At 35.4% G+C, this 26,954-nt stretch overlaps 1 protein-coding gene across 3 annotated transcripts in view; it reads right to left on the reverse strand.

Moving 5' to 3' along the window:
- The window catches only part of FAF1 (Fas associated factor 1), a 165,226-nt gene that overhangs the window by 105,352 nt on the left and 32,920 nt on the right, over window positions 1–26,954 (reverse strand). For 2 of the 3 annotated variants that reach the window (XM_083845680.1, XM_083845679.1), the window contains 5 exons: window positions 24,024–24,070; window positions 21,001–21,209; window positions 17,520–17,611; window positions 17,079–17,167; window positions 8,874–8,979 (listed from right to left, as the gene is read on the reverse strand). In XM_083845680.1, coding sequence (XP_083701806.1) covers window positions 8,874–8,979; window positions 17,079–17,167; window positions 17,520–17,611; window positions 21,001–21,070 — 357 coding nt within the window. In that variant the 5' untranslated portion in view covers window positions 21,071–21,209; window positions 24,024–24,070. Of the gene's footprint in view, window positions 1–8,873; window positions 8,980–17,078; window positions 17,168–17,519; window positions 17,612–21,000; window positions 21,210–24,023; window positions 24,071–24,842; window positions 24,994–26,954 lie in introns of those variants that run through there. The other variant, XM_083845681.1, reaches the window with a different exon arrangement.

Genomic DNA, 26,954 nt, shown 5'->3' on the forward strand with positions numbered 1-26,954 from the left:
ATGCAGGCAGTCACAAATTTGGCTTTGTATCAATCATTTTAGACCAGCTGGGTAGAAATTAACACAACTCTGGGATACATAAAATGAAGTGCTCTTTCATTTTTTAATTCACTGGAAACTTTGAAGGAAAGAAAAGGAGCCTTTTCAAAAATGTCAATTTTCCCCGATTTTTGTAAATTATTCCATTTTACTGTAGAGATATACACAGAATAATTTATGTCATTTAAGAGCACAGTAGTCAAAATAAGATTTCTATAAAGTACACGCAAAAGAAAAAGAAGTGAAGTTAAAAAAAATCCCTTTCAATGTTTCTGAGGCAATCATACATGTTAGTGATCACTGGAAGAATGATTAAGTAAACACAAAAGCTAATAGCCTCGCTCCTCATAAGATACAATATTGTCAAAATTCCTGCTCCAAGCTTTTTCAGTTGACTGAGATGACCTTGTACGAAAATGCTTGTTTTGATTATGTCTACTTTGCCTAAGCTACAAGGCCATGTATAGTGACAGCTGCATTTGGAAGCAGCTTAAAACAAATTTTATCTTAGTGGCACCTAATCCAGAGACTGGTACAAGCAGCATGGAAAAGTCAGTGTCAAAATTAAACAATGAAGGCTTTTCTAGGAACAGATGCTTTTTGCCTGCAGCTGTAAAAACCTTAAAACAATCCTATACCCCACTGTCTGGTCACGCAACTATCACAAAGCAAGGCATAAATTTTGCCACTTATTGCAAATGTTTGCTGAGAGCTTCTATAACCCTTTTTAAAAACAGTAACAGGGATTTATTGAGGGTGATTATGAGGCCATTTTATCCTTTAAATGAGTGCAAGGCTCTTCAATTTATGCTCATGATTCTTTGTAGAAATACAAAAGACTAACTTTTTAAGTTCGTGTTTTACAAAGACATGGGAATATAACCAAAAAAATTATAAGAAGTGTGTTTACTAAAGAGAGTGCATTGTTTCACTACAATGTTAGGGACTGGACAGAGACAAAAGTTATTAATTCACAGGTGAAATGGCAACTGAATATTTTCTTTGCATAATGATTACAGAATTAGATAGCTACCATTACACTATTGCTAAGATACTGTAGCCCATTTCAGTGTCTTACCTCCACAACTACTACGTTAAACATTCTCATCACCTCAACCCTCCATAAAAATTCCTCTCTCTTAAATGAATGCACTAATATAGCTTATATTTAGATTTAAAGTTTATCTTGCTGAAAAACGTCTGTAACAGAATGAATAGAAGTAAATCATCGGTTCCCAATTAAGTGAGCAATTTACAATGTCACGAATCTAGTTGTGTTCCATATGAACTGAAGAGGTTTTTAGATTAGCTTCTGTTGTGTATTTAAAAGTGATAGCACCAACATGATTTACATAAGTACAATATTTTCAAATATTTTCTCACCAAGCAAGCACTCTAAAATTGTGAAGTGTTTCCTTTCTTACTCAAGTTAAAAAAAAAAAAAAAACTTTTCCCGAACAACAGTTCATTAGCACCTCACTATTTATAAGTATAATTGGGTTGTTTGATGAGAAAACATGAGAGAACACTGTGCCTACTATAATTCGCACAAATAGAAATTTCATTGTTTGAAAACAAATCAGCAATTTAATGATTTTTTTTTAAATATAAGTGTATATCATGCAATAATAGAAGTGATCAAACTATAGTTAACACAGGATAGAAAGGTTAATTCATGGTCTAGTACACTTCAATTTACAAGCTCTAAATTATTTTTTTAATTGTGAAAAACATGAATTTTTCATTTTTGACTCAACTAAATAGAGTTTATACACATAGCAGGGCTATTCTGTTTAGCTACAGAGTATTACTTTCCCACTTTAAACAGCCCTGGAACTAGGAACGTGGCTGTTTAATATGTTCATAAAGCTGCTTAGGTTCTCTTGTCATTACATGCTAACACCTTTTTAATAGCTAGCATTATGATAGAAGCAGAAAAATTCCCCACCTCTGAAAGTAAAACAACAAATATTCAGAATCAGAATAGCAAGTGATGGTTTTAATTGCGGGTTTTTAAAAATTCAGGGTTTTAAATTAGGTCTTGATCCCCAAAATCCTTAGCATCTTTAAATTACACAAGCAAAGCCATTCAATTCAACGTGATTACTTCTAAAATAAGGACAACTCACATGACTGAGCATTTATGGAACAGAACCTATAACCGAAATTATAACAATGACTCCTCATTACTTCCAAATTCAAATAAATTGATCCTTATATTTTGAGAGTTTCTGGACATTTATGGACAGAGTGTAATAGAGACAGGGAACGAAAGAAAGAAAGAAGAGGGAGATATAAACATGCACCCAGAACTACAAGCGTCGACAAATCGAAAGCTAACAGATGTGTGACTTCTAATTAGTTATAATAATCTGTGCTGCAACGCCAGAGGAACATGCCTCTCCTTCCTTTGGAAATTAAACTGCCTCCTTTGGAAGTTTTAAACTCTCTGGGTGCTTCTAAATTTATGCAAGAAAAAACACGTCGCTTTCAGTAAATTTTAGATATCTACAGTGATAACTTTATGAAAGGAAAATATTAAATTATAATTATCCTAAACAGACACAGTCTTGTGAAACTAACCCTACATTCATATGAAAATACAAAGCATTGACTATAATGAATTTGATTCATCCTTGGACACAAAGCTTTACCACAGTAAACTCAGTCAACTGTTGCTCTTGCTTTTATATTCATAGTACTTAAATAGCGCACTTTAAAACAAAAAAAACTCCAATTGGCTTTTCATACATCCACCCTCCCCAAAAATAACGCACTTGAAAAACCCAAATGATATGAAAAGGCTTCAAGGCCTCTTTTCTCCTTTTCACAGCACTTTTTTTTTTATTTCTGTTTGCAGTAATCTGCCTTTCACTTTCTCATTGCTACAGAACAAACGAGGAGGCTCAGCACTTTGAAAAGGGGGCTCAATGTGTAATGGGTCCACTAGAATTAATTTAGTTGCACCAAATCCATTGAGCAGCGAGGTTTTTTTCTCTTCTCAAATCATTTTGAGTCGGACGCAGCCCCCAGCCTTTGTAATTCTAGTAAAGCACTTAAAGTGCACAGTAGGTGTTCATCAGGACCATCTGGTCAAAAGCAAAACAAGCTGCTGATTTTGCCTTTGAATAGAATGAAGCAAGTGTGAATTAGTCTCTTCAATTAGCACTATTACAACCTGTCAAGTGCATATTGTAAAACAGGATTATTACAGTATTGGTCACCAGTGCAATTATTTACTCTCTGCCTTTTCTTGCATATAAAAATGTCCATGTTTACTAGTTTTCGATAACTGGAGATCGTTTCTTTAATGATATGCACGTCCAAACCCACCGAAAGCAAATTACAGGTTATGAAACATATTCGGTCAGGAATATGGTAAGCTTCATAATTAAAGCGAAGTGAAGGGGAGCCCTGCCATTACCTCCGAGTGCTGTTTCTGTTGCATGAAAAGAGAAATGGTTGTATACCTTCATCAGTACAACCTCTCAGAAACGCATCTCTAAAGTCAGACATTGAGATATTTTAAATGCCTAGTAAAGCTGTCACTTGGAACAGGTACAGAATAGGTATTTCCCCCTTCTTTCCCAAGGAACTTCATTTTCCATATAATCCATAACATGATCACTTACAAAGTTTCTCCCAGTCTTTTCAGTAAATGCAGTGTAGTTTAGCAACGTACTGTTTTTTTTTCCTAAAAAGCCTCCTCCCAAAAAAAACAAGAAGCTGTTTTAGTTTTATAAAATAGATTTCTCTATCCTTGTTTAAGTCTATAAAGTCTATTAAGTAATATAGTTTTAACAAAACAAATTTCTTCAGAAAGCAAACAAAATGTGCAATTTTCACAAGCAATCTAAGTATCGAGTGCAATCAATATAGGCACAGCATATTTTACCAGTTTTCTGATACTGAGAAAATAATTGAACAACATTATGGAATGTCCGTGCATCTATTAAATACAAAAAGAAGTGTTACAGATTTTTATTAGCATAAGAATAGTTTTTAACTATTTTAAAGCAACTAAAAATCTCAAAAATATAACAGCTGTTCTGAAACCGTTAATATATGTACAATATTTGGAGATGATCATATCATCATGTCTGGCAGATGTATTAAATTATAACCTTGTAGTTAAGTAACTGCAAAGAACGATGTTATCTACACATACATTTTGTGTCCCACCACCAATGTCTGACCTTTACTATGGGTGATCTCACTCAACAATAATTGGTTTGAAAATATTTTGTACAAATACCAGAAATCAGATCAAAAAAAGTACAAAAACTTCAGCTGGATTATTTTTCTGTGTGTTCAAAGTAATTAGTCTGCTCGCCTATATTTATGTATTACAATTATTTAAGCCCTTCAAATCATTTTTTTTGCCTGCATGTACATAAATGGTGCTTTTGTATCTTGATTCACATTCATCAACTTATCAAAAAAGTTTTTACAAATTCAGTACAAAGGACTTCAAACTATCATTAGGGTCTGGCAACACAGAATTTACAGTTTCTCTCATCCCAAGCAGTTCTATGTACAAATAGTTCCTCCTCCTGCCTGTAGTGCTACTGGATACATTGCTTTTTTTATTCCATCTTAGCCAGTAAGTCTATAGGGAACAAAGAACAAATATATTACCTATGACAGGTGACAGGGATGCTAAGATACTAGCCTCTGATTAGTTTATTGGCTAAAGGAACGGAATAAAGAGCAGATGCAGCCATGCAAAGGCAGCCTGTATTTAGGGACCCATCCTTGCATTGTTTGCACAGATTTCATGTTTTACTAGGAATTATAGAACCTAGTACATGCTTTATCTAGTATTCTCAACTGGAATCTCCAACAGTTAGAAAAAAAAAATTACAAAAAAAAAATCACTGATCTCCAAGAGGCCTGAGGTTTCTGCATATTTAACTTGTCCACCCTTTAACAGCCACAGCTTGTGTACACTGGATACTTCTGTAATCCTGCACACAGGAATCACAAAAAAGGCTTCAAAGTCTCTACCGACAGTAAAACAGACAAATGCAAACTCCTTGTTTTTAATGGAGGTATCCAGTTTGTTAAAATCTGCTGATTTTTTTCCCATGTCACTGACTAAAACAACAAAAAGTGTGAAGCATGCTTTTGTGACAGAGAGGCTCTCAATTCAAAAAGTTTTCTGCAAATTAGTTTGATTGTGTATACTTCAGGATAGGAGTATCCTTGCTTTCCATGAAATATTTAAATATTCCCCCATGCAAAGGGCTGTCTTTCACCTCTATCAAATAATGCAACTAAAACTTGAAAAAATTGAAAGGCAACAAAAATATTAATTTTAAAGTAGGTTCATCAGAATAGCCAGAAAACAATTTATGTTAAATAAGGCAATGCATTAAATATATGCATATTTAGCAAATAGCTTGTCAAATCAAAATTTAAAAGTTCTCTTACTTCAATGAGGGATAACCTCCACAAGTTATTTTAGCAGAATAAAGGGTATGTATTCAGGCAGAAAACTTGTTTTAGTCTTTTAAGTATTAGCAGTTTGATTTGTTAGAACTGTCCTTATTTAACCATAAAATACATTGGAAATGTATTAATTTACAGTCTCCAAACTGGCACAAACCCTACTAATTTCCCCTTTAAAATGCGGATCATGGAAAAAAGTAATCATGATATTTCCCAGAACAGTATCTGCCCAGAATTAATTTAATACTGCAATTTTACAAGAATAAACAGATGTCAGAAACCTGTGACACAGATTAATTTGCAATTTAGGCCAACATGTTATCATTAACTTTCCAACTTGACCACTCCCCTGCTTGACTCACCAAAAAAAAAAATCCAATATCCAGAGTTTGATAATTTAGGTTTAGCTTTTTATTTCATTTCTAAGTTTCCCTATAGGCTGATGAGCCCGCATCAATATAATTGAGAGTAACTTACATTTTTTTTAAATGAGAAATTAAACCTTAATATGTGAAGAGTTGAAGATGCAGATAAAGCAAGTGGAAGAAAAAAAAAAAAAAAACAAGCATTTTCAAGCACCATCCAAAATCCAACTACTGATTTAATACAAGAGAAATTGTGGAAGCAGACCTGAGTACTACAACTTCAGACTTCTCACATTAGAGAATTTTCTGTCAGGTTGTTTCCCTATTAAACAGCAAGATTTTTTATTTTTTTTAAATAACAAATCATTTAAATATCATTTACTATTAAACATGTATTCTAAACAATTAAAACAGAGAACTGAAGCAACGGTAAAGCACAGCAGATAGCTCATTAAATTCTGCATTTAATCCTTTGCAAAATATTTATGACAGTTTTGAAAGGGTAGTGGGATTTTTGGAAAACTTGGAAAAAATGTTGGTGCTGTAAATTTTAAGGAAAAGATAACAACTAGCCCTAGAGAGAGAATTGCACCCAACTGTGGCAAGCAGTAGAACATTTATAGAATTTTAAATATTTCTTTTAATAATTGATGTAGTCATTTTGAATCTTTCTGCATAGGATATACCATGTGAGTAGATTGCATTAACACTGCTTAAACACTTCAACTTGTCAGTATGGCCAACTCGATTTCTGAAATATTTGCAGTATTTTCCCATCGAAACAGTAATAAAGGTAGAATAAATATATGCCACTGCTTTATAATCACTGAACATTAATGAATATTTTATGTCTTTTTAAATCTCCCTGTTTAATTTAAAAGGGTGAAATTAAGTCTCCTCCCTGCAATATGCCAATTATCTGTAAATCAAACAATAACTTGGCCATTATACTCCTTTTTGTTAATATACCAGAAGCTAATTTGAAAACATTGAATGGCATTTTTAGGTAATAATTGAATAGTCCTTCCTGCCCTCTTGTGGTTGGCAACTGCAACTTCCACGAAGCTTTTCCACGATTACGAAAATATACCAGAAGGAAAGTAAACTACTAATTTGTTAAAGTGTGAACATGAGAGTGAAGGAAAAAAAAAATCTAGCGGTCTCTGGAAACGATTGAGATGTGGCAGACAAAATAATGAAAGATACCACCAATTTCTCTAAATCACACAAAGTAACTAGATTCATCAATCGTTTGCTACAATGTTTGCTCTATGCTAAAAGAAAAAAAAATAAATGAAAAAGTCATTAGGGAGTTAACATACAAAACAGTGCTTGTTTTCTATAATTAGACAAATGTTCGCCAACCCTTTTACCTCAGCCAAGTCCCCAGTGATTTCCACAAGACTTTGTATAGACAGACATATTCACCTGTTCACTATCACGTGCATAAGTCCAGCATTTTATTCATTTTAGCCTTTGAAATTAATTATCTTCATAATTTTATACACTATATTGGATGTAATACTTAGACACAAAGGAGCAAGGCAAATAAAGGTTTGATGCTCATGCTGATAAGGGTATGCGGTGGTAGACTGGGGGGGACCTTTCGGTTGTTTAAGGGAGAAAATTGTAACTCACTTTTAAATTGCGTTGACTCTGTACGATAACATGCTGACTGTAACCTACCATTAATAACAAGAAAATTTCAGTGCATGCACCTAAATTCCCATGCACCATCACAGATTCCTGGGTCCTTTAAGACTGTAAAGTAGTAGTTGATATAGCATAGATAAAAATAAATAGGTAATATGTATGTGCAATGTTTTCTTCTAGAATCTCACAATTTAAAATTATAAGATTTATAGAAATAAATGACCAAAATATTCATTTTTAATTTTAAAGAGTTAGAGCTTGGCCCCTCAAAAAACAAACTGATGCAACTTCATTTGTGTGCTTGTATTAAAAAAATAACAGAATTTACTATTAAAGGTTTAGAAAGGTAAAACATGCTTTCATGCAGAGGAAAAAATTAGAATTTACATCTTAAGAATAATAAGGTTCGCAATGAAAACAAAACAGTTAGTGATTACTTTTCACTGTTGCATGGGATATTTCTCTGATATAAAAATGTTACAGGAACTTAAAATAATTCTTTCTAGAATGTCACCTCACCACATGAAAAACTTCCATAAAACATGCTCAACAAGATTGAGAGAAGAGACAAATCAATAGCAAACATGTGTTTAATGTGAAAAGCAAACATTTAATCTTAATATGTTGTAAAGTTAATCCTGAAGATTCTTATTTCTAGATTGTTTGTCGTATTTCCAGAAGTTAGTGGGTTATATAGGAAGTAACACCAAAAACATGTGGCATTAGATGTATCATGAAGCATCAGACAATAACCTTTGGCTTCAGAAAGGAATTAAAAATATGTAAGGACTGCTTGCTCTAAATTCTGAGCGTCCCGATTCATGTATGAGATATTGTTTCCTATAGGACTTAATTCTGATGAAGTTCTCTGCAACATCACCCCTTGCTGGCCATTCGACAGAATGGCAGTGGCATCCATTATACACAGAAACCATTTGGCTACCAAGCCAGGAAGAGTTAAAACGCTATGATAGCAACCAGCAATGGTAGAGGTGCCTACAAAACGGAGATGGAACTGGTTAACAGAAGGGAAGACAGCAAGAACTTCAAGGGGCTTAAAAATAAAATGTAATTCGAACAACTGCCTTTCCTCGTCATTGTAGAGTACCTCAATAGAGGCTGTTCACATATTTTGCTATTACCATGTAAAAAGTAACATCTTTTCTGCATAATTTAATAGTAAACTTTTTTGAGGCCAAGTTCTTTAATCAAGTTATCGCAATCTTCATGATCCAGTTGATTAAACCAAAAAGATGACTAATAAAATTAAGGAATTTCCGACTAGGCCACATAAACCCTCTTTCACAGAGCTGGCATTAGCTATAATGAGCTACATTTATTCTTCAGCTGTGAAACACCACTCACCTCCTGAATGGTACTGCTTCCTGAGAAGTTGAGGTTGTACTCCCGCTGGACTTCTCGATGGGTGACGAGCAGCATGAAGTTTTGATTTAATGACTCCTGCAAGGCCCTGAAATGGTTGAAAGAAAAACAAGAAAATCAGGGATAAGCATGTTATAGCTTGTTTTACAGTTAGATGCAAAAACCCCAGGGTACCCTAAACTCTACATGGACAAGTCCAGGCACAACATTATCATCTCTCTTTTCACTCTTAAATGCAAGGAAGCATGCTGAGAATGACCAAAGGCCATTCCTGAACTCCTTCCTTAATAAGATGACTGCAGCCTTTAAAGCTCTTCTAATGTTAAATATTCTCAAAATTGCGAGTCACATTATCTTCACAAACATCAGGTATATTTAGCACTCATTATGCCGTTAGGCTTGTAAGCATATTGATGACCAGACAAAACATCAAGCTACAATGCACGTTAAAACTGATGGTAAGTAGAATAAGGCAAAGCATGCTCTCACTTCTCTAGGGTTACCTGAAGCATAAATCAAATGGAAATGCCTTGGTTTCATTCAAAGCACATAAACCCAGCTAATTAGAACTGGAAAACTAACCACAGCAAAATTTCTCATGTGGTTATTGACTATTTAGAAAAGTTAGTTCTGCTCAAATTATTTTAACTGCACATTAAAATATCTTTAATAACATAAATTAAAAGAAAATCTTAAGATACAGATTAAACAGGTCAACATGAAGTCACAAAGATGTTTTTTTGTGATTTTCCCAGTAACAAAACATCTAGATATTAAAAAGGCATCCTGTTTAATTAGGTACAAAATTATGCAACTATCTACTTTTCAAAATAGAAGACAGGACTTGGCTATAGGCAGGGCAATTCCAGCTGTGTAGGAACTTATATATGCTACAAAATTGCATTATAACACACCTTACAACATTTCTAAACAGTATTTATGCAGACTTGACCTGTCAGTGGCATATGGAATTAAATTGGGTTTATCTACTTCTTTTTTCCTATAACACACTCTCATAAGAATGCAATTTTTTTTTCCTTCAGATCTTCACTGTTTGATGACACTTCACCATGCCATTTCTCTAAGCAATAAAGGACAAATTCTGTATGCAGATGAGCACAGCTGTATCTTAAGACACAAGACGACAAGACTGCTAGATTACTTGAGTCTTGATTTGTTAGTTTTTCCTTCTATGGTAATTACTGATCTGCAGTTTGGCTGCTCAGATGGCAACGAACCCATGCAATACTCAATGGATGCTTTAGCAAGAGATGCACTATTTGCTTTAGCATCTCGAGAAAAATTACCTTACAAACTCAGCAACATAATTTGGATTCTGTGACATCTTAAACATAATGATCACACACTATGAAACAAAATCATGAAGTGCCAGTTTTCTTCTTTTATGTGTTTTCGTAATAAGGAAGATTAATTTAATTCTTTGTTAATGCTAGGTATGTTCAAATGTATGACAGACACTACATATGTAACTGAAATAAGTGATCTTCACTGAATGTGAAGTTAGCTCCACTTGTCACAAAATCTTTTAAAAACAGGCTAGAAAAATTTAAAAATACTTCACAGTCCTGCGCAGGAGAAAAAAGCTGTCTGAAAAAGATGCACACCTATTTTCAAAGGTAATTCTAACTTGATCCCTAACAGTAAGTTTAGCATTGACATAACCTTATTTTCTTTTGGCAAATGTTCCGCAGCAACTAAAATACCCTGCTGTGCTTTTTCAGGTTCTGATTTTTTCTTTGTTTTTAGCAAATACTGGAGGCAAGTGATATATGTAACTGTTCTAAAAATATTATTAATTACAGCATATGTGAATGACTCTGGATTCCATACGGGGTCACACGAGGCTCTGTTACAGCTTTTTGTTGTTGGTTTTGACTTTCTGAAAATCTTTAGATGGAAACTGATAGCGTGATTCATGTTTTCATTCTGTAATTGATGTAAGCATAGAATGAAACAGGCTAGTTAGATCAAACCCTTAGTCTCTCACGGTATGCATAATACACACACTTAAATACCATCCAGATCCAAAATATGGTATGCTAAAGAAAAATATATAAGTGTGTGTTCATAGGAAAGGTTTTCCATTTCTCTGCTTCATCTGGATGTGATAGCAGCAAATATTTAGAAAAGAAAGAAAAAACTCTTCAAACACAGTTATTTTAAATTAAGTGCCTTAAAATTAAAAGCTTCAGTTTTCAAAGTAAGTAATGATTTTGACACCTCTACATTTTGGATTTCTGAACAAGACAAGCTAAACATTAAATATTGAGAATTTGCTTGTTAACATTCATAGCCAAATACAGTCAAAGAGCAGGCTGAAAATTAAGCTGGCTAAGAAAAAAAAAATCACATTTTCTTCAGAAAAAAAAACATAATGAAGAATTGTGCAGGATAATGCTTACATAGAAATGCAGTGGTCAACTGACCCAATCCTTTGGGGTCCCATATCAAAACGTCATATGGCCTCGAAGCCAGAAGACATGTGCCACATACGTTCAAAAGTCAAGGGGAAGAGGAGTTGTCATGCACTTATGGGCAGTATGTGCCAACCAACTCCACCATGTACCAACCAACACTCCCCTGTGAGACAGGGTTGGTTTGTACATGGAGCTAGAGAACCAGCAGTGTCAGTCTCCTCCCAGATTCGTTTCCTCCAGCAGCTAGGGATTTGGATTACCTTTGTAATCCAAATAATCTTTGGATTATTCTTTGTGGCAATAAAACTCTGACTCCAAACATAAAATAAATTGCCGTAAAATTACAATTTCAGCTATTAAAGCTCTGATCAAATGCACAAAATGAAGTTATTTAAGCAGGAGACTGCTCCTTGACAGTAAACTGAATCTTTGTGTTCTCCTCCAATGCCTTTTTTTTAAAAAAAATAAATCCTTTTTAAAAGATGCACATAACTGTACTAAGACGGCTGCTTTTGAACACTATGTATATTTCTAAAACTATGGCTTCAGTGTTTGCAGCAGTTTCATTTTCCTGCAAATGCTATCAGTCGACTACAATCTTCCAAATGAAATATCTGCATTAAAAGAAGAAAGAAGAAGAAAAGAAAAATCAGGGCCAAACTCTAGTTCCCACTGAAGTTAAGATTTTATTTTATTTTTATTTTTTGCCATCAACACGAACAGAATTTAATTAATCTGCAGATTAATTAGTGGTGAAAGGAAATCAAATTCTAGAAACAGGATTAAAGTAGGCCACTTCTGTCAGCACCATTTCCCCCCTACTGCATGCTCTAGATCTCCAAAGCATTTGCTGATAGGTTAAACACTGATGTTACATTTTTCCCCTCAGCTGGATGATTATGCATTCACTATTAGGCACAGGAGCCAAGGGCACTTGACAGCACTTTCAGTTACCAATCTTCCATTACAGGAAATCTGCCTACATCCAAAAAAAGGAGCAAGTCTGAGAACAGACGAAAGAAAATAGACCTGAGCCCAGTCATTGCTCTGACCAGTTTTAGCAAGAGAAACCTGAATCAGTTTAGGATTCCACATGGATTGCCTATATAGCGTTGGTTATCAGCATTATCACAATGAGTAGAAACCTCAGGGATGGACCACGATTCAACGGGGGTTGAAATTTATAATATGCAACCAAAACCACTCCTCCCTAAACCTTAAATTTCAAGCAACATAAGTTGCTTGAAACTGGAAATACCAAATACTCCATTAACAGTCAGGAAGGAGTTTATTCACTAGCTACTCCACCCAAATTCCAATACAGCACAATTTATAAACAATGAGTCTAATAAATTAAGAGAAACAATATTTAGCCCCAAAGTGTGTAATAGCAAATGATGCTAAACTTAAGGTGACAGCAACTGTTCAATCAGTCTATGAAATGCTGAAGTAAGATGATATTAGTATTTCTATTTATTATATTTTAAGCTTTCAGCTTTACTACTTTTTTATTGTGCTGTAACAATAAATAAAATGCATTCGTTGTATCCATTGTTGAATGAACGCCTTAATGCTTTGATTTCTGATGTAATACTTTGCTTAATAGCATTTTTCTTTGAAATTTTAGTAATATTTTTTTTTTTTAGCTTTGAAGCCAAAAGTATATCCTTAATTGGTGAGCAGCAAACGATCCATTTCATTTCAGTTCTGTTTTGTTTTTACTTCTCTATTTAAATGAAATGCATTCAGAATTAGGCAGTAGCTTTCTCAGTCACAAGATTTTCCCCCAAATCTCTGAATTTTATATAAATAGGCATGACACAAGGTAATTAACATTTCCATTTTAAACTTACAGATTTATACAAGCTCATGTCAACAGAAGTCCAAATTTACTGTAATTACAGATTATTTACATTAAAACAAAATAAGAAATCAGTATGTAAATGTAATGTTTGTTGTAGCTAATGCAGCAGAAGATGGTAGATTAGGTTCAAACAGCAATCAGTTAGCAAATCTGGCTAACATGTAAATGAGCAGAAGCCCTTCTGTTTACATTCTATTGCATTTTAAACTTCAGGATTTTTAAACTGTCTCATGAGCAGATGTGAAAATAAAACATTAATCTTACCATTCTTATTGAAGCTTTCAAAGTAACTAAAGCAAGGCACTGCTCCTGTCCAGCTAAACAGACAAATACTAATAACTGGAGTTGCAGGTTACATCCTTCTTAATTAACACTCCGCAACAGTTGATAACGTACACCAAAACCCCATGCCACAACCACCACTGCTCTGCAACAACCTAAAAAGCACGTACTCAGCAAAACACAGACCCATTACTTGACATGTATATATAATTTTTATTCCTATCCACACAGATAATTACATTTCTTAAATAAATTACAATCACTTAGCAAAAATCTAGTACTGTAATCATTGCCGAGATATGCAGCTGGTCAAACAGCTTTTAGCTGCTTTGAACTTTCTGGTGATACATCAAGTATAAAAAAGAAACGAACATTTTCAGCTATTTAGAAAAAAAAAAGTATGAATATAAATTAAATGACATCCATTAATTAAAGTGACAATAAAGGAAAAAAAAATATAAACAGCACTTCCCAGAACACACAAGACTGAAAGGGAAGACCATCAGGAAGACCTGGATATGTGTCCAGACTCACATGCCTATGCTTTTGATGCTTCCCTTTATTGCATTGTCCTAACCCTTTTTTCCTGAACTCAGTATTGCTGGCTTTCAAGAAGCATCTGAGGCACCAAAGGGAAGGAAAGCCACTGTAAGGAAGTGAAAAATCTAATCTAAAAAGACGGTGCAAGTAATCTCTCCCCTTGGACAACTATTGATAGACATTCTTTGGCACCTTTCTGTTTTAAGACTGTTTTCTAAAGGAAATCGTGTTTCTCTCCACCCACCTATGCCATCCAGCAGATTTGTACATATACACTAGTTTCAAGGAGGACTGACGATGCTATAAAGGACTAGAATATTGGCTGTAAATCAACAGCTGGGCAGAGGAAAGGGACCTAAATTACTGGCCACCTTCATAAAAGACTGCAGCAGAAGAATAATCTTTTTATACTGCCTTCAGCCAACCTCTGGCCTTCGATGACAAGAATTACCATGTGGTATCTCCTGTTGTTTGATACTACCTGCTTACCGGGATTTCAGCTGGAGAAAAGAGCCGGGGCAGGATGACAACCTACACAGGTGAAAAAAAATGACATGGGTGCTACAAAATGCCTGGGAGGAACTGAAGCACTGTCAGAGGTAGGCAAGATCAAGGGAGAAGCATGGAGGGAGAGAGATGAGTTACTTAAGCTGTTGTGATGAGGCTGGAATTCACCAAAAATCGTCCTTCATTACATCCACAGCCCACCAAACATGTTGTTATTGTTCCAGATGTTGTACATGGATAGGTATGGCTATGCCAACCCTACAAGTGGTATTTGACATTTAAATTTAATCTTTACACCTCAATTTACTAGCATGCGATAGTAATTCACTGGGTTTCTATTACCTATAAGAGCTTTAGAGATGCCACCGATGAATGAAGATGCCCTAGGAGATTTTTGCTTGTTTAAACTGCAGGATCGTTTTGTCATTACATTTAGATGCCAGTTTAAGTCAGTTCTGGGTTAAGTCCATACAGCCTGCCACAAACTTCAACGCCTACCTACCAATACATTGGAAAAGGATGTTTCAAATGCTCTTCTCCCTGAGTGTCAAGAAGAGGCACAGACCAGAGCTATGACCAGATTGCTCCTTTTATAAAGGGCATATACATAAAATACCACATACTGAAATCGTAGGCTTTTCAAATATCACTTTCTGGAGATATTCAAATCACGACTATTTATCTCTAGTTCAAAATAGAAGGCAGTTGAAGAAAACAGCAGATGAACTCACAAAGTAGGAGGCAAAGTTCTTTAATTTCCATTAATAATACATGTGAGCATCATGCTTTTAAAAAATGTGGGTAACAAACTAATCTGAATAATAACTGACCTAACAGTAGGCAGTAAACAGTGTAACTGGGTTTGGTACATTGCTTCAATTAGATGTGTTTTGATCTGCATTGATGCTTTAATTGGAGGCAAGCCTCCCCTTTCATCTAGAATTTATGACTTCAGGGAGATGATCTAGCCTTTAAATTATCCTTGTTTAAGTAGCCACTAATTAATCATCATTTGCTATCCCAAAGCTACCAAATTTATCTTAAAAATATCCAGAACTAAATCTCCTCTATGGAACAAGTATAAACTGTAAAGGTAGCGACCGCTTTGATTTTAACAGGAAATAAAGTTCTTTAAGATTGTTCATCCAACAAAAAAGCCTGGGAACCCTTTATAAACAGCTTGTTGCTTTTACATAGTTTATTTCAGTTGAAATAAACTACGTTCTTTAAAGTCTAGATTTCTTTCCAAAATCAAAGACATTAAAATGACAATACACAAGATAACCAGGTATAAAATATTAAAATTGCAAAATGAATTTTAAAAAATAGCATCTACATTGTTTTTCCACAGTATTTTCACTGTTCTTCAAGTAATTCCTCAAGTACAACGGCTTATTGTCCTCACACACAACTACAGCTCCTGTTTGTACGTACAACTCACAGCTCACTACCACCCTCCGTTCCATCACCACTATTCCCTCTCTTAATGTTTCTTTTTTGTTTATTTTCTATAATTTAAATCAGTTTTCTTATTTATTCCACAGAATACCGGTTATGTTCATAAATAACTTCTTAGTACCACAGGGACTACTTTTAGTCATTGGGAAACAATCTATTTATTTCTATCGATTGCCAAAGGGTTTCCTTCAACGTATTTGTAGAACATTTTACTATTTAACTACAACAGCAGAAAAACAATTCCCTCTTCAGATAACTTGAAGGGAATCTAGTCTAATGATCATGCAATTTGATCAATGCAAAGTACAATGCCTGCTTGCTTGACATTTTAGGACCAGAGCTACATTTTCAGACTCAATTACCGTGCACCCTCTAGCGGCCAAAGAATAAAAGTAATGGTTTTCCTGGTACGAATACATCTGTGTCTACCGTTGAGAAACAGATGGACAGGAAAGAAAGCAAGACAAAAAGTTGAAAGCAAAGTAACTGCAAATTGCTCTCTAACAGAAAGGATTCCGTTTTCCACAAAGAAGCATTTAATTTTCAAACCTTTGCAATATTCACTGACATATGAACACTGTTAACTTTTGGAGTATTGAAATCAGTAAGATACCCTGCCTACTCAGACAAAATTAGTTATTCAGCCTATTTATGTACATTTTTAAAAGTCCAAGATACAATGAAATAATATAACAAATATTTCAGAAAGAAAATTCTGATCAGATGGTAACAATTTCTACATGTTTATCTTAAATGAATCAACCTAATGCAATAAATTATGAAAGGCCAGATTTAATTTAAAAACATTTACTTCCCGTGGAAATGAAAGTCATCACACCTGGAAGGTATAAAATTCTATATGCACCTAAGTAATTCATGTAGCATACCAAGGTTTAAAAAAAAAGGAAAAAAAAAAAACACTTTTCCCTTAATTTCAACAGTAAAGTATTGAGGTAGTTAATCCCAACACTTGCCTCTTCGACCACTGAAAACTGATTGCAGATTCCTAAAAGGATACATGTGGCTTCACAAAAGCAAACAAACAAACAAAAATACCTAAAGAATCATACAAGTAGAACATATGGCTAAAAGACTTACCCAGAATGACTTGAAGAAGGAAGAGGCAGGTCAGGTGTTAGAACATAAAGACTATTATTTTTTGGCAAGTGTAGAGTTTTTAAGACAGTCTGAGGAAAGAAAAATCATTGTAAATATTGTAAATATAAAACATTTGCTGATTTTGACATATTAGTTTATTCTACTCCTTTTAATTATTGACAACACCATCAAATTTTTGTTTCAAGACGTACTTGCTCTGAATTTAATAACAATATTTTTGTAGGTGTGCCATGTTTTAAATAAAAACAACATAAAGTGATTTTTTGGTAATGTTTTAGCTTAAGTGTTCCTTGTATTACTTTCACCTAAGACATCTAACACTGTTTGAAACTCACAATTCTTGCATTGTAACCCCCCACCCTCAGAGCCTCAGTTTGAAACACTGAATTCAGGTAACTGAAAACACAGTTGAAAACTTACACTATCGTCTACATCTCCAGTCTTCCACCCTTTCAGCAGCATTTTAGATGCAGGAATCTGAAGTTCATTTTCTAGAATACGTTTGATATCTCCTGAAGAGAAAAGAAATAAAATGTCAAGAAAAACACATATAAAGCATACACATTTACCACCATCTCAAACATTACTGAATTACAGCTCATAAATGAGCAAGGAAAAATTTACTACGAAATCAGTTTTACTGTAGTTGTCATTGTAACACGCACTTGAAACAGCAAAGAACAAATGAAGCTAAAAATCACAGAGCATGAATCTGATCCACACAATCACATGAGGATTTGGCAATTTGGACATTATTTCAGTAGTTCTACACTGCATGTGCTATCCACACATCTGCACGTGCATGCTATCTGAAGCAACGCACCTTGCCAGCAATAAAGGTGGTGTGCATTCACAAATCCACGATCAATAATCCTGACACAGGGAACTAGAGCGTTCACACGGTTTGACTGGTCTGACAGCTTTTTGAGTGTTTTGCAAATTTTGATGCTGTCTTCTTCCTGTAACTATTACAGGCACGAAATAATTCAGGCTGAAGGTACCTCAGGAGGTCACGTAGACCAAGGCCAACTCAAAGAAGTTCAAAGGTCTAACGAGACCAGTTTAGTCAAGGTTTTGTCCAGCTGACTCTTGAACACTTCTAAGGATGGAGGCTCAACAGCTTCTCTGGCCAACCTGCTGCAGTACTTGACCACCCTCATAATTAAAATAAACAAATATATTCCTCATATCTAATGGAAATTTTCAATGTTCCAATCTGTGTCCTTTGCTTCTCCTCTTATCACTATGCTCCTCCAAGAAGAGTCTGGCTCCATCTTCTCTGTGTCCTTCCATCAGATAGATACAGACTGTAGTAAGGTCTCTACCTCTCCCCTTCTCTCCTCCAGGTTGAACCACTCCAATTCTCTTTGCCTCTACTTGTATGTCACCTTGTGCTCAAGTCCCCTGACTATCTTGCTGACTACTGCTGGACTCACTCCACTACTTTAATATCCTTCTTGTACTGGGGACCCCTGAATTGGATGCATTGCTCCAGACAGTCTCACAAGTGCTGAATAGGTGAGAAAAATTATTCCGCTGGATCCACTGGCTATATTCTTGCTAACACAGCCTAGGATGCAGCTGGCCTTCTTCACTGCAAGAGTGCACTACTGATGAGCCTCCAGATCTGCCTCTTTTTTTTCTTTTCCTCTCCCCACAAAGTTTCTTCCTGGCCTATTAATCCCCAGCCAGTTACCAGATGGTATAGCATGGAGTTATCCTGCCCCAGATGCAGAACTTCATATTTGCTTTCGCTGAGCTTCGTAAGGCTCTTGTCAGTCTATTTCTCCAGGCTGTCCAGGTCTCTCTTGATAGCAGAATTGCCCTCCAGAACATCAGCCACTTTCTCTGATGTGCTACTGCCTGTGAACTTGCCAGGAGTGCTCTTCTTGACAAGCAGGTTTTTAATAAAGACATCAAGCAACACTGGCCCCAGGATCAGACCCCGAGGGACACTACGTTAGCAACTGTTCACCAGTCAGACTTTGAGCCTGGCAGTTCAGGCAAATATCTGCCTACCTTATAAGCTCACTTACCCTGTCCTCATCTCAAGAACATGACTATAAAAATACTACAGCAGAGTATAGAAAAGGCCTTACCAGAGAAAGTAACATCCAGTTCTCCCCTTGTCCACAGAGCCAGTTATCACATCATAAAAGGCAAGACGATTAGGCATAATTTACCCTTACCAAATCCAGGCTGGCCTTGGATCACCTGTTTTTTTTTTGGTTGGTTGGTTGGTTGATTGGTTTTGTTTTGTTTTTCCTTCCTGTGCTAAGAAATGGCTCCCAGGAAGATTCTGCTGCGTAATCTTTCTACACCCTGAATTCAGAGACTGCCATTGAACAGCAAGTTCCCATTTTCCTGAGCTTTTCTTTTAATGCTGACTGTACTGGGTACTTACAGAAGCCCTTTTTACCTCTTAGTGCTTTCAGCTCTGCCTGACCTTTGGTTTTCCTTTAGCTCCAAACCTGCATAGTCTGTATTCCTTCTGGATAGCCCATCACTACCTTATACCTTTGTTGTACTTTCTTTTGCATTTAGCTTAGTCAGAAGTTTTGTTCTTCTGTGCTGGCCTTCTGCCATATTTGCTCCCCTTTTTGCATGTGGGTATGGACTGTTTTGGTGCTTTGAAGTTATCCTTGAAGATCAACATCTCCCTTAAGCCCTTTTGCCCTTCAAGACAGTTTCTCCTGGGATTCTGCCAAGCAGATCTTTGAAAAAGCCAAAAGCTGCTTTCCTTAACTCCGTAGCTGAAATCCTACTATTTGTCAAACACAAGGCTGTGTTTGACCTTCATATTCCAAGAAACAGACAAAAGTCTTAGACTGACTACCTTCTGACTGTTCCTTAATCATCTATACCTGAAAGAAGTTTATAAGAAAAAAAATTACTACAGCTGCACAATTCTGATTTGGCCACTTGTGTATCTACTCTGCATGGACATAACTCAGTGTGGTGCAGTGAAAAGACAGAACACTGATCAAGAATTCAAACTAATCACCACTAGGTGGCACCATCCCATACCAAATCAAATGCAGAGAAGAAAAATAAGGACCAAAAAGTTTCAATTTCCAAATTTCATCACAGACATAAGGCTACAGCTCTGCAAGTTTTTTAATCAACTATTTCTTCGTTTTGATCTGTATATTGTCTTCAAAAAAAAACTTTTTCTCCTTAGTAATTTAATTTCCTTAGAAAATTAATTCAGCTTGGTGAGTATCAAAAATAATATGCTCTGCAATGGTAAGAACAGCATATTTCTAACATACTTGTATAAAATGCATCAGATTTATAATGAAGACAAAAGAATCTGATAAAAGGAATCTTAACTGCCCCAAAAGAACCAAATAAAAATTTCTTTTAAAAGAATGTAACAATGGTCTTCGTACTTGCAAGAATTCCTATGAATTTTGTCACTAATCCTATGCAGAAAAGGATGATGCTATAGAGATTCAAAAAGGAAATGCCAAGATCATCTGCTTATTAGCGGACTGCATCCACACTAATCCTGCTGCAAATTACACTTTCATGCGTCAACTTAATCAGTAATCTTCATTTTGTTTCTGAAGCAAGTCCATAAGACAACTATATTTCAAGATAAATATTTGACAGATCACTAACCTTTACAAAGGATTAGTGAAATTTTGCTTTTTTAAAGCTGCAAAGAGATTTGAAAATGGTTAGGACCTGTGGAGGCTGCATTTTTTGGGAGATATTTTGGAGGGGTTTGTTTTGGTTTTTGTTTTCGTTTTGTTTTTTTTGGTTGGTTGGTTGGGGTTTTGTTGTTTTTTCTGTATTTGTTTTAGGGTTTGGATTTTGGGGGCTGCATGTTTTTTGTTCATTTTTGTTTTAGAAATTTCTCTGGTAAAATTCTTATGTCATTTTTATACATCCTTACCAACTGTGGAGCTGTCTTCAAGTACTACATCCACATTTCTGTCTCTGTACTCAACCCTGAAGTCAAGCATTCGAGGTTGTCTTTCCACTATTTGTCTAGATGGCACTACGTGGCGAAATGCTGAGGATGAGGAAGGAGTTGAAGAACCTGCTGCAGAATGACTTGTGGGGCCGTACGCTGGTCCTTGTAAAGTCTCTCCACCATACTCACTGAAACATATGCAGATAAGAAGGTTTGAATAAAATAGCTTGATAATGTTTAAACAAAGATTAGCAAAGTAAAATGAACAGTGTTATTCACTTACTATGGTCCACAGCATATGCCTCTTGAATAAACTACATTGTCATATGTGAAAGTACTGTTTTACCAATAATTAGAAATTAACTTTCACATTAACAACGTTAATATTTCAGTGACTCAGAAGTGCTATAGAAGAACAGTTTAAATGACAAACAGGCATTTAAGCCACTTTTAGTCTAAAGTTCACTGTGTAATTAACATCGGATTTATCTTGAGAAGCAGCATTATTTCCTGTTCCAGGAGTGCTATGACCGTATAAAAACTTGTACCATGGCAACCACCAGTTTTCTACATCATCAGGCTAGTACCACATGGAAATAAGAATCAGAAAAAAATGAAATAAATGTCAGAATAAACTTGGAAACCCTCACTACCCAGAAGCACACCTTGTCCTCAGTGAACTTCTCTGCAACATGTAACTGAGATTAGAAACAAAAGGTAACAACACATGAAATTTAAGGAACATTACTCCAGGCCAAAGAAAATTATGATGTACTGAAATTAGATTTTGATGACAAGATACTTCACAGTGCAAGCCTAGAGCTTTGCATTGTAGATGTCCTTACCAGGAACACGGTGCTCCCTGTTTAGATTATCTGTCCTGCGCAGTTACAGGATATCATGAGGGAGGATGTGAGCTAATAAAATGTATGCACTGAAAGAATGGGAGCTGTGCAAAGAAGGATTTAGGAAATGCTGAGATGCAAGTTGGTTTATTTCCATTCCTGAACAGAACTTATTTAAAAGACTCCCTTTCCTGAAGATACTATGAGATTTCTCAATGGAAATGTTTCTTCAACAAATCAAACCTGACATCTAGAGGAGGACTGAAATTTTAAAAAGCGTGTAATATGGGTGGCACCCACGTCACAGAACCATGCATAAACAGTACCAAGCTATTGCAAATCACATCATTTGAAAAAGAAAAACATTATGCTTGTAAAACATGTGGCTCCTCCACTTCTCACATCAGCAGGCTCAAAAGGATGAATTCCCAGCTACAAACACCCATGCCCACAGGTCAAAGACTCACTTCAGAGGATTAAAGAGTAGAGGAAACAGTCTTATTTTCAGGCTTTAAAAAAGTATAAACAACAAGCAATATGTTTGGGGTTTTTTGTTTGTTTGTTTGTTTTGTTTGTTTAAATCTGACATCCAACAATGAATTAAGTAATATAACCATTTTGTTAAAAGACCTAAGAAGCAAAGAATATCCTGATTCTCAGGTATTTGATTTTTTCGGTCAACACGATTGAATTATAAAACAAAATGTATTTTTTCCCCTCAATATATTAACTTGCTTCAAGTCCAGTTGTATTAATTATATTTGATTCCATTACAGAAAGCATTTTACATGTCTGACTGGCAACCTCTAGTGGAAAATAAAAAGCTTCATGTCAGTAAATTAACCTCATCTGAAAACCACTGGAAACTAGGCTTCTTAGCCTTTCAGGTCTCCTTTTAAACTTCTTGCTTTAAAATTTAAAAAAAAAAAAAAAGAGAGAGAGAAAGAAAAAAGACTACTTGTGACACCCTTTATTGTCTAATCATTTCTAAAAATGAATAAATCAGTACTGAAGAAAGCTGTAAGTGGACATTGGACATGCTTGTTATCAAAGCTGGGTATAACTGCCCCCTAGCTCCTTCCCCCTGACAAAATGCTTGCAAGCATTCTGGTATTTTGAATATAAATGCTTTGAGATCAGGACTTACTAACATAAATCCTGTTTTTGTGTCTCTGCTTATGTTAATAGGTAGAAATAGTGCTTGACACAGAGTCTTGATCTGAATTGGACTATGCAGACCTAGCCATAAATAAACACCTAGCAACTTTCCTGAGCAAATAAAGTTTTATCTTGAAATAAAAAAACAACTCTATTTTATGATAGCTTTAGTGAGTATTGACATATATGCCAAAACACCACTTTACCTACATGATGTATCTTCTTTAATCATCAAAACAAACCTTTTAAAAATAGTACATTGAGTATTTCCTTCAACAACATTTAAAACGCTATTTTACTGCCTCTCCCAAGTAGCTCAATTCTTGTTCTGCTGTTTTCAATTGCCTCATCAGCACTTAGACTATCATGTGTCAGTGACTTCAAGATATGCAGGCATCAGTATACAAGCCAAAACTTAATTCAGAAGCTGAAAGATGGTCAGTAAAGCTACTTTTAGAAGGGAGCAACCTTGCTTTATCTAGCATAATATCTGCTGCATGTAATTCACTTATAATAAACAAACTTTTTTTTGGCCAGAGGTATATGGAATACTGATATCCTTAAAAATGCATAAGGAAAAAGAAAATACTTAGCCAGGCATATCTTTATATTTGCCCTGCAAATTTTTACACATTTAGAGGAAGAAAAAAAAATTTAAAAAAAATAAAGTCCTGAAAAGACTAGAAAACACTGAAGTCTGAAGACTGAAAGTCCTAGAAAGCACACCAACATCCAGACCTAGTAAAGGAACAATCCTACAGAATGACCTAACAACAAATGAATTTAAAATAAACTAGTTTGAGTAGGCGTTTGAGCTGGTTCTCCACCAGTATGGGGGAAAAAAATAATGTTAAATCAGCCTTGCCAGGAATTGAATTTGTGGCTCCAGAAACTGCTTTAAAAGGGGAAGTACATCACCATCTTAGGATTCAGGAACAAAACCATAACCATTACATAGCATCATTCTCTGCATGTACTACTCCATCGCTCTGTGCTTACCTTTGCAGAATGCCGTTTTCTTGTGGTATTACACCATTTATAGCTGCCTGAAAGGAAAAAATAAGTTTTCAATCAAACACACGGAGGAATAACAATAAATCAGAAGGATTCCTATAGTATGTTTTAAGAAGTGATTAACTTGCTTTAAAATATGTTGTAAAATGTTCTCCACTAAGTGGATATTCTTGGTAAACGATATTGCCATTGAAGTACCCTCTTAAAATAAAAAACATATCTAGGTGAAAATGAACATGAACTGATGCTGTGTGACGGATTTCCCAGGTGTGATGCACAGGAATCGAGTTCATGGCCTGTGCTCAGTAAATCTACCATACGTAGGAAGTGTACAAAGTGTTAAAAATGCAGCTTTCAGACACATTAAGTTAACTGTGCACAGACAAGTATCTTCATAGAAATTCTCATGTTTCCCAGAAGTATCAGGCCTGCACAAACCTATAAGCCTGCTCAGCTCCACACGCACCTATGTTGCAAGTCCAAAGTCTTCCAGTCTAGCCTCTGAAGTGTAACCATGTGCCACCGACTCACAGAAATACAAATTACCCCCCCAAAATTCAAACAATCTTCACACAGAGAAGGAAATATTTTTAAACACAGATTATGCAGCTAGGTATCGTCCCATTAGATTATCAAAATAAACAATATATTACTTAAGTGTAGGTGTGAGCCTAGGCCCAAACCTGGCGAGTTGCATCCCAATTAGGCCTCTTATTTGAAATTACACGGGTATTACCTATAAAGATATTGTAATAAAATTCTGATATTAAAATGTCTTTTGTTTAGAATAGCCACACTACATACCCCAGTTTCAAGTCCAAAAACCCACTTCTGACAAAATTATCTTCTCAGACTGATCCAGCATATCGCCATTCTACTTTGTGGAAAGTTTTAATGCATTTCCAGCACATCTGGCACTATGTACATTTATGTATCAATCAAAGCTTATACAAAGTCAGGAAGAGCGAAAAAGTTGGAAAGCAGGTAAGACTCTCTTCAACAGTATTTAGAAGACAACTTCTTACAGACTGCTTTATACCACAAAAAAAGGTTCCACAATCTCCTTGATGCTAGGATTTTTCAGACTTGAGGTGCAGTGAAAGTGATACCACGTGAGCTAGCAACGATGGCTGACACATTTCACTACTCAGCTGTTTCAATTCTGTTCTGATTATTGTTGGAAGGTAAGGGAGTAGAGATGTCAGAACCCCACCTAACTTAAGGCTTTTAAGCAGGGCCCAGCAATGGGCAGGTAAAGAGGAATAGCACTGGAGGGAATTTGACAAGGAATGAGAAAAATTATGTTTAAAAAAAAAAAAAGTTTGAAATGCTAATTTTGAGTTTTGATAATATTTATAATCACTATTGTTTTCACAGTTTTTATTGTTTTTTTACATATTTGGTAGGCTTGAGGGTGACGTTGAAGAGAGCTTGTAGCATCTCACTGATTTCCTATTTCTGCTGTACCACCAATTCCTGTATTTCTACTGCCACAATTTCTACTATCGCTAATATCCATTCTTATAATATGTCAGCTATGCCTGAACAGCTGGCCAGTATATCTGGTGAATAAGTGTTTGGTCCTTGATGAAGACAGATAAAATTTAGAAGCTCACAGACTATTTACTACTCCAGGAGGATGAAATCGAATACTGTAACTGAACTATGGACTGTCATAATCTGTCATCATTTTTACAAATTAACATTAAAAAAATGTGGCTTAAATAAGAAATGCCCAATAAATACAAAAGTAGACTAAATCCAGATTTAATCCCAATGCTTTTTCTCCGAATACATAAGCATGAATTTTTACAATTTCTGTTAATAAATAAGATTTAATAATGAAGTCAAAAATGTCACTTAACTCAGTGAAGTAACTATGATACTGCAATAAGACTTGTCATTCATTTAGATAAAATATTACGCTAATGACAGCAGAAAAAGCAGACAAGCAGAAGGGCTGCAGGTATCTATAAACTACAGCAGTTACCCATAAGGCTGCATCAAATTACAGTGAAAACAAAGCTTCCTACCAGAACACTTTTTAAATCAGTTTATCCGCTGTGCATGGCAATAATCAGTGGTTTCTTTTTAACATGTCTTGTTTATCATCACTGTGGTTTTTGCAGTCATACATAGCTCTTGATCATGTTCATCTAATAAGTCTCCAGGAAGAAGTGAGAGGTTTTGGTTTGTTTGGGTTTTTCTGAATTGGCATCTCCCCTCCCCACCCCAATACTCTTCAGTAACATGCACAATTTGGTTAAAAGACAAAAATATCCTTTATTTTGTATCTGTAGGATATGAAGAGCAAATACAGGTTCTTGTACCACAGGATTAACACACCAATGCTGACACATCTGCTGACAACAGAAGCTGTCTCTTTACTTGGAGCAAAAGAAGCTGCTTCAGTAACGAAGAAATATAGCACAGCACTTCCACACTTCTGTCAAAGCCTGTACCCCAATCTCAAATGATTAAAACAGCTCAATTTTTTTTCTAAGTCTAGTCAGAGGGGCTAAATATGATAGAGGCTCCAAGCTATTTTCTTTAAAAATGAATAATTCACTTGTTCACATCCTTGGTTCTGTAAACTTGATGACATTTAAGGGGCACAGCAGTAAGAGAAAAACAGCTGCAGCATTATGTACTTTTTTTGATGGAAAGACCTCTACTAACCACACAGTAAAAATAAAGAGTCTGGACACTGTTTGTTAAGCAAGATGGAAGACTAGAATTACATAGATGACAAATGGTGGCAGTGCACATGTAGATATTGAATAAATATTAAATATCCATGTTCTTACAAGATATCTGTAAGTAGACACTGAAAAGAAAAGGGAACAACCATCCATCTTATGGTTTCATAGCAGGAAGGTTGTGAATGAAAAAATAAAAATAAATGAACATGTTATT

The sequence above is a fragment of the Anser anser genome, assembly GCF_964211835.1.
Source record: "Anser anser genome assembly, chromosome: 8".
Taxonomy (NCBI): domain Eukaryota; kingdom Metazoa; phylum Chordata; class Aves; order Anseriformes; family Anatidae; genus Anser; species Anser anser.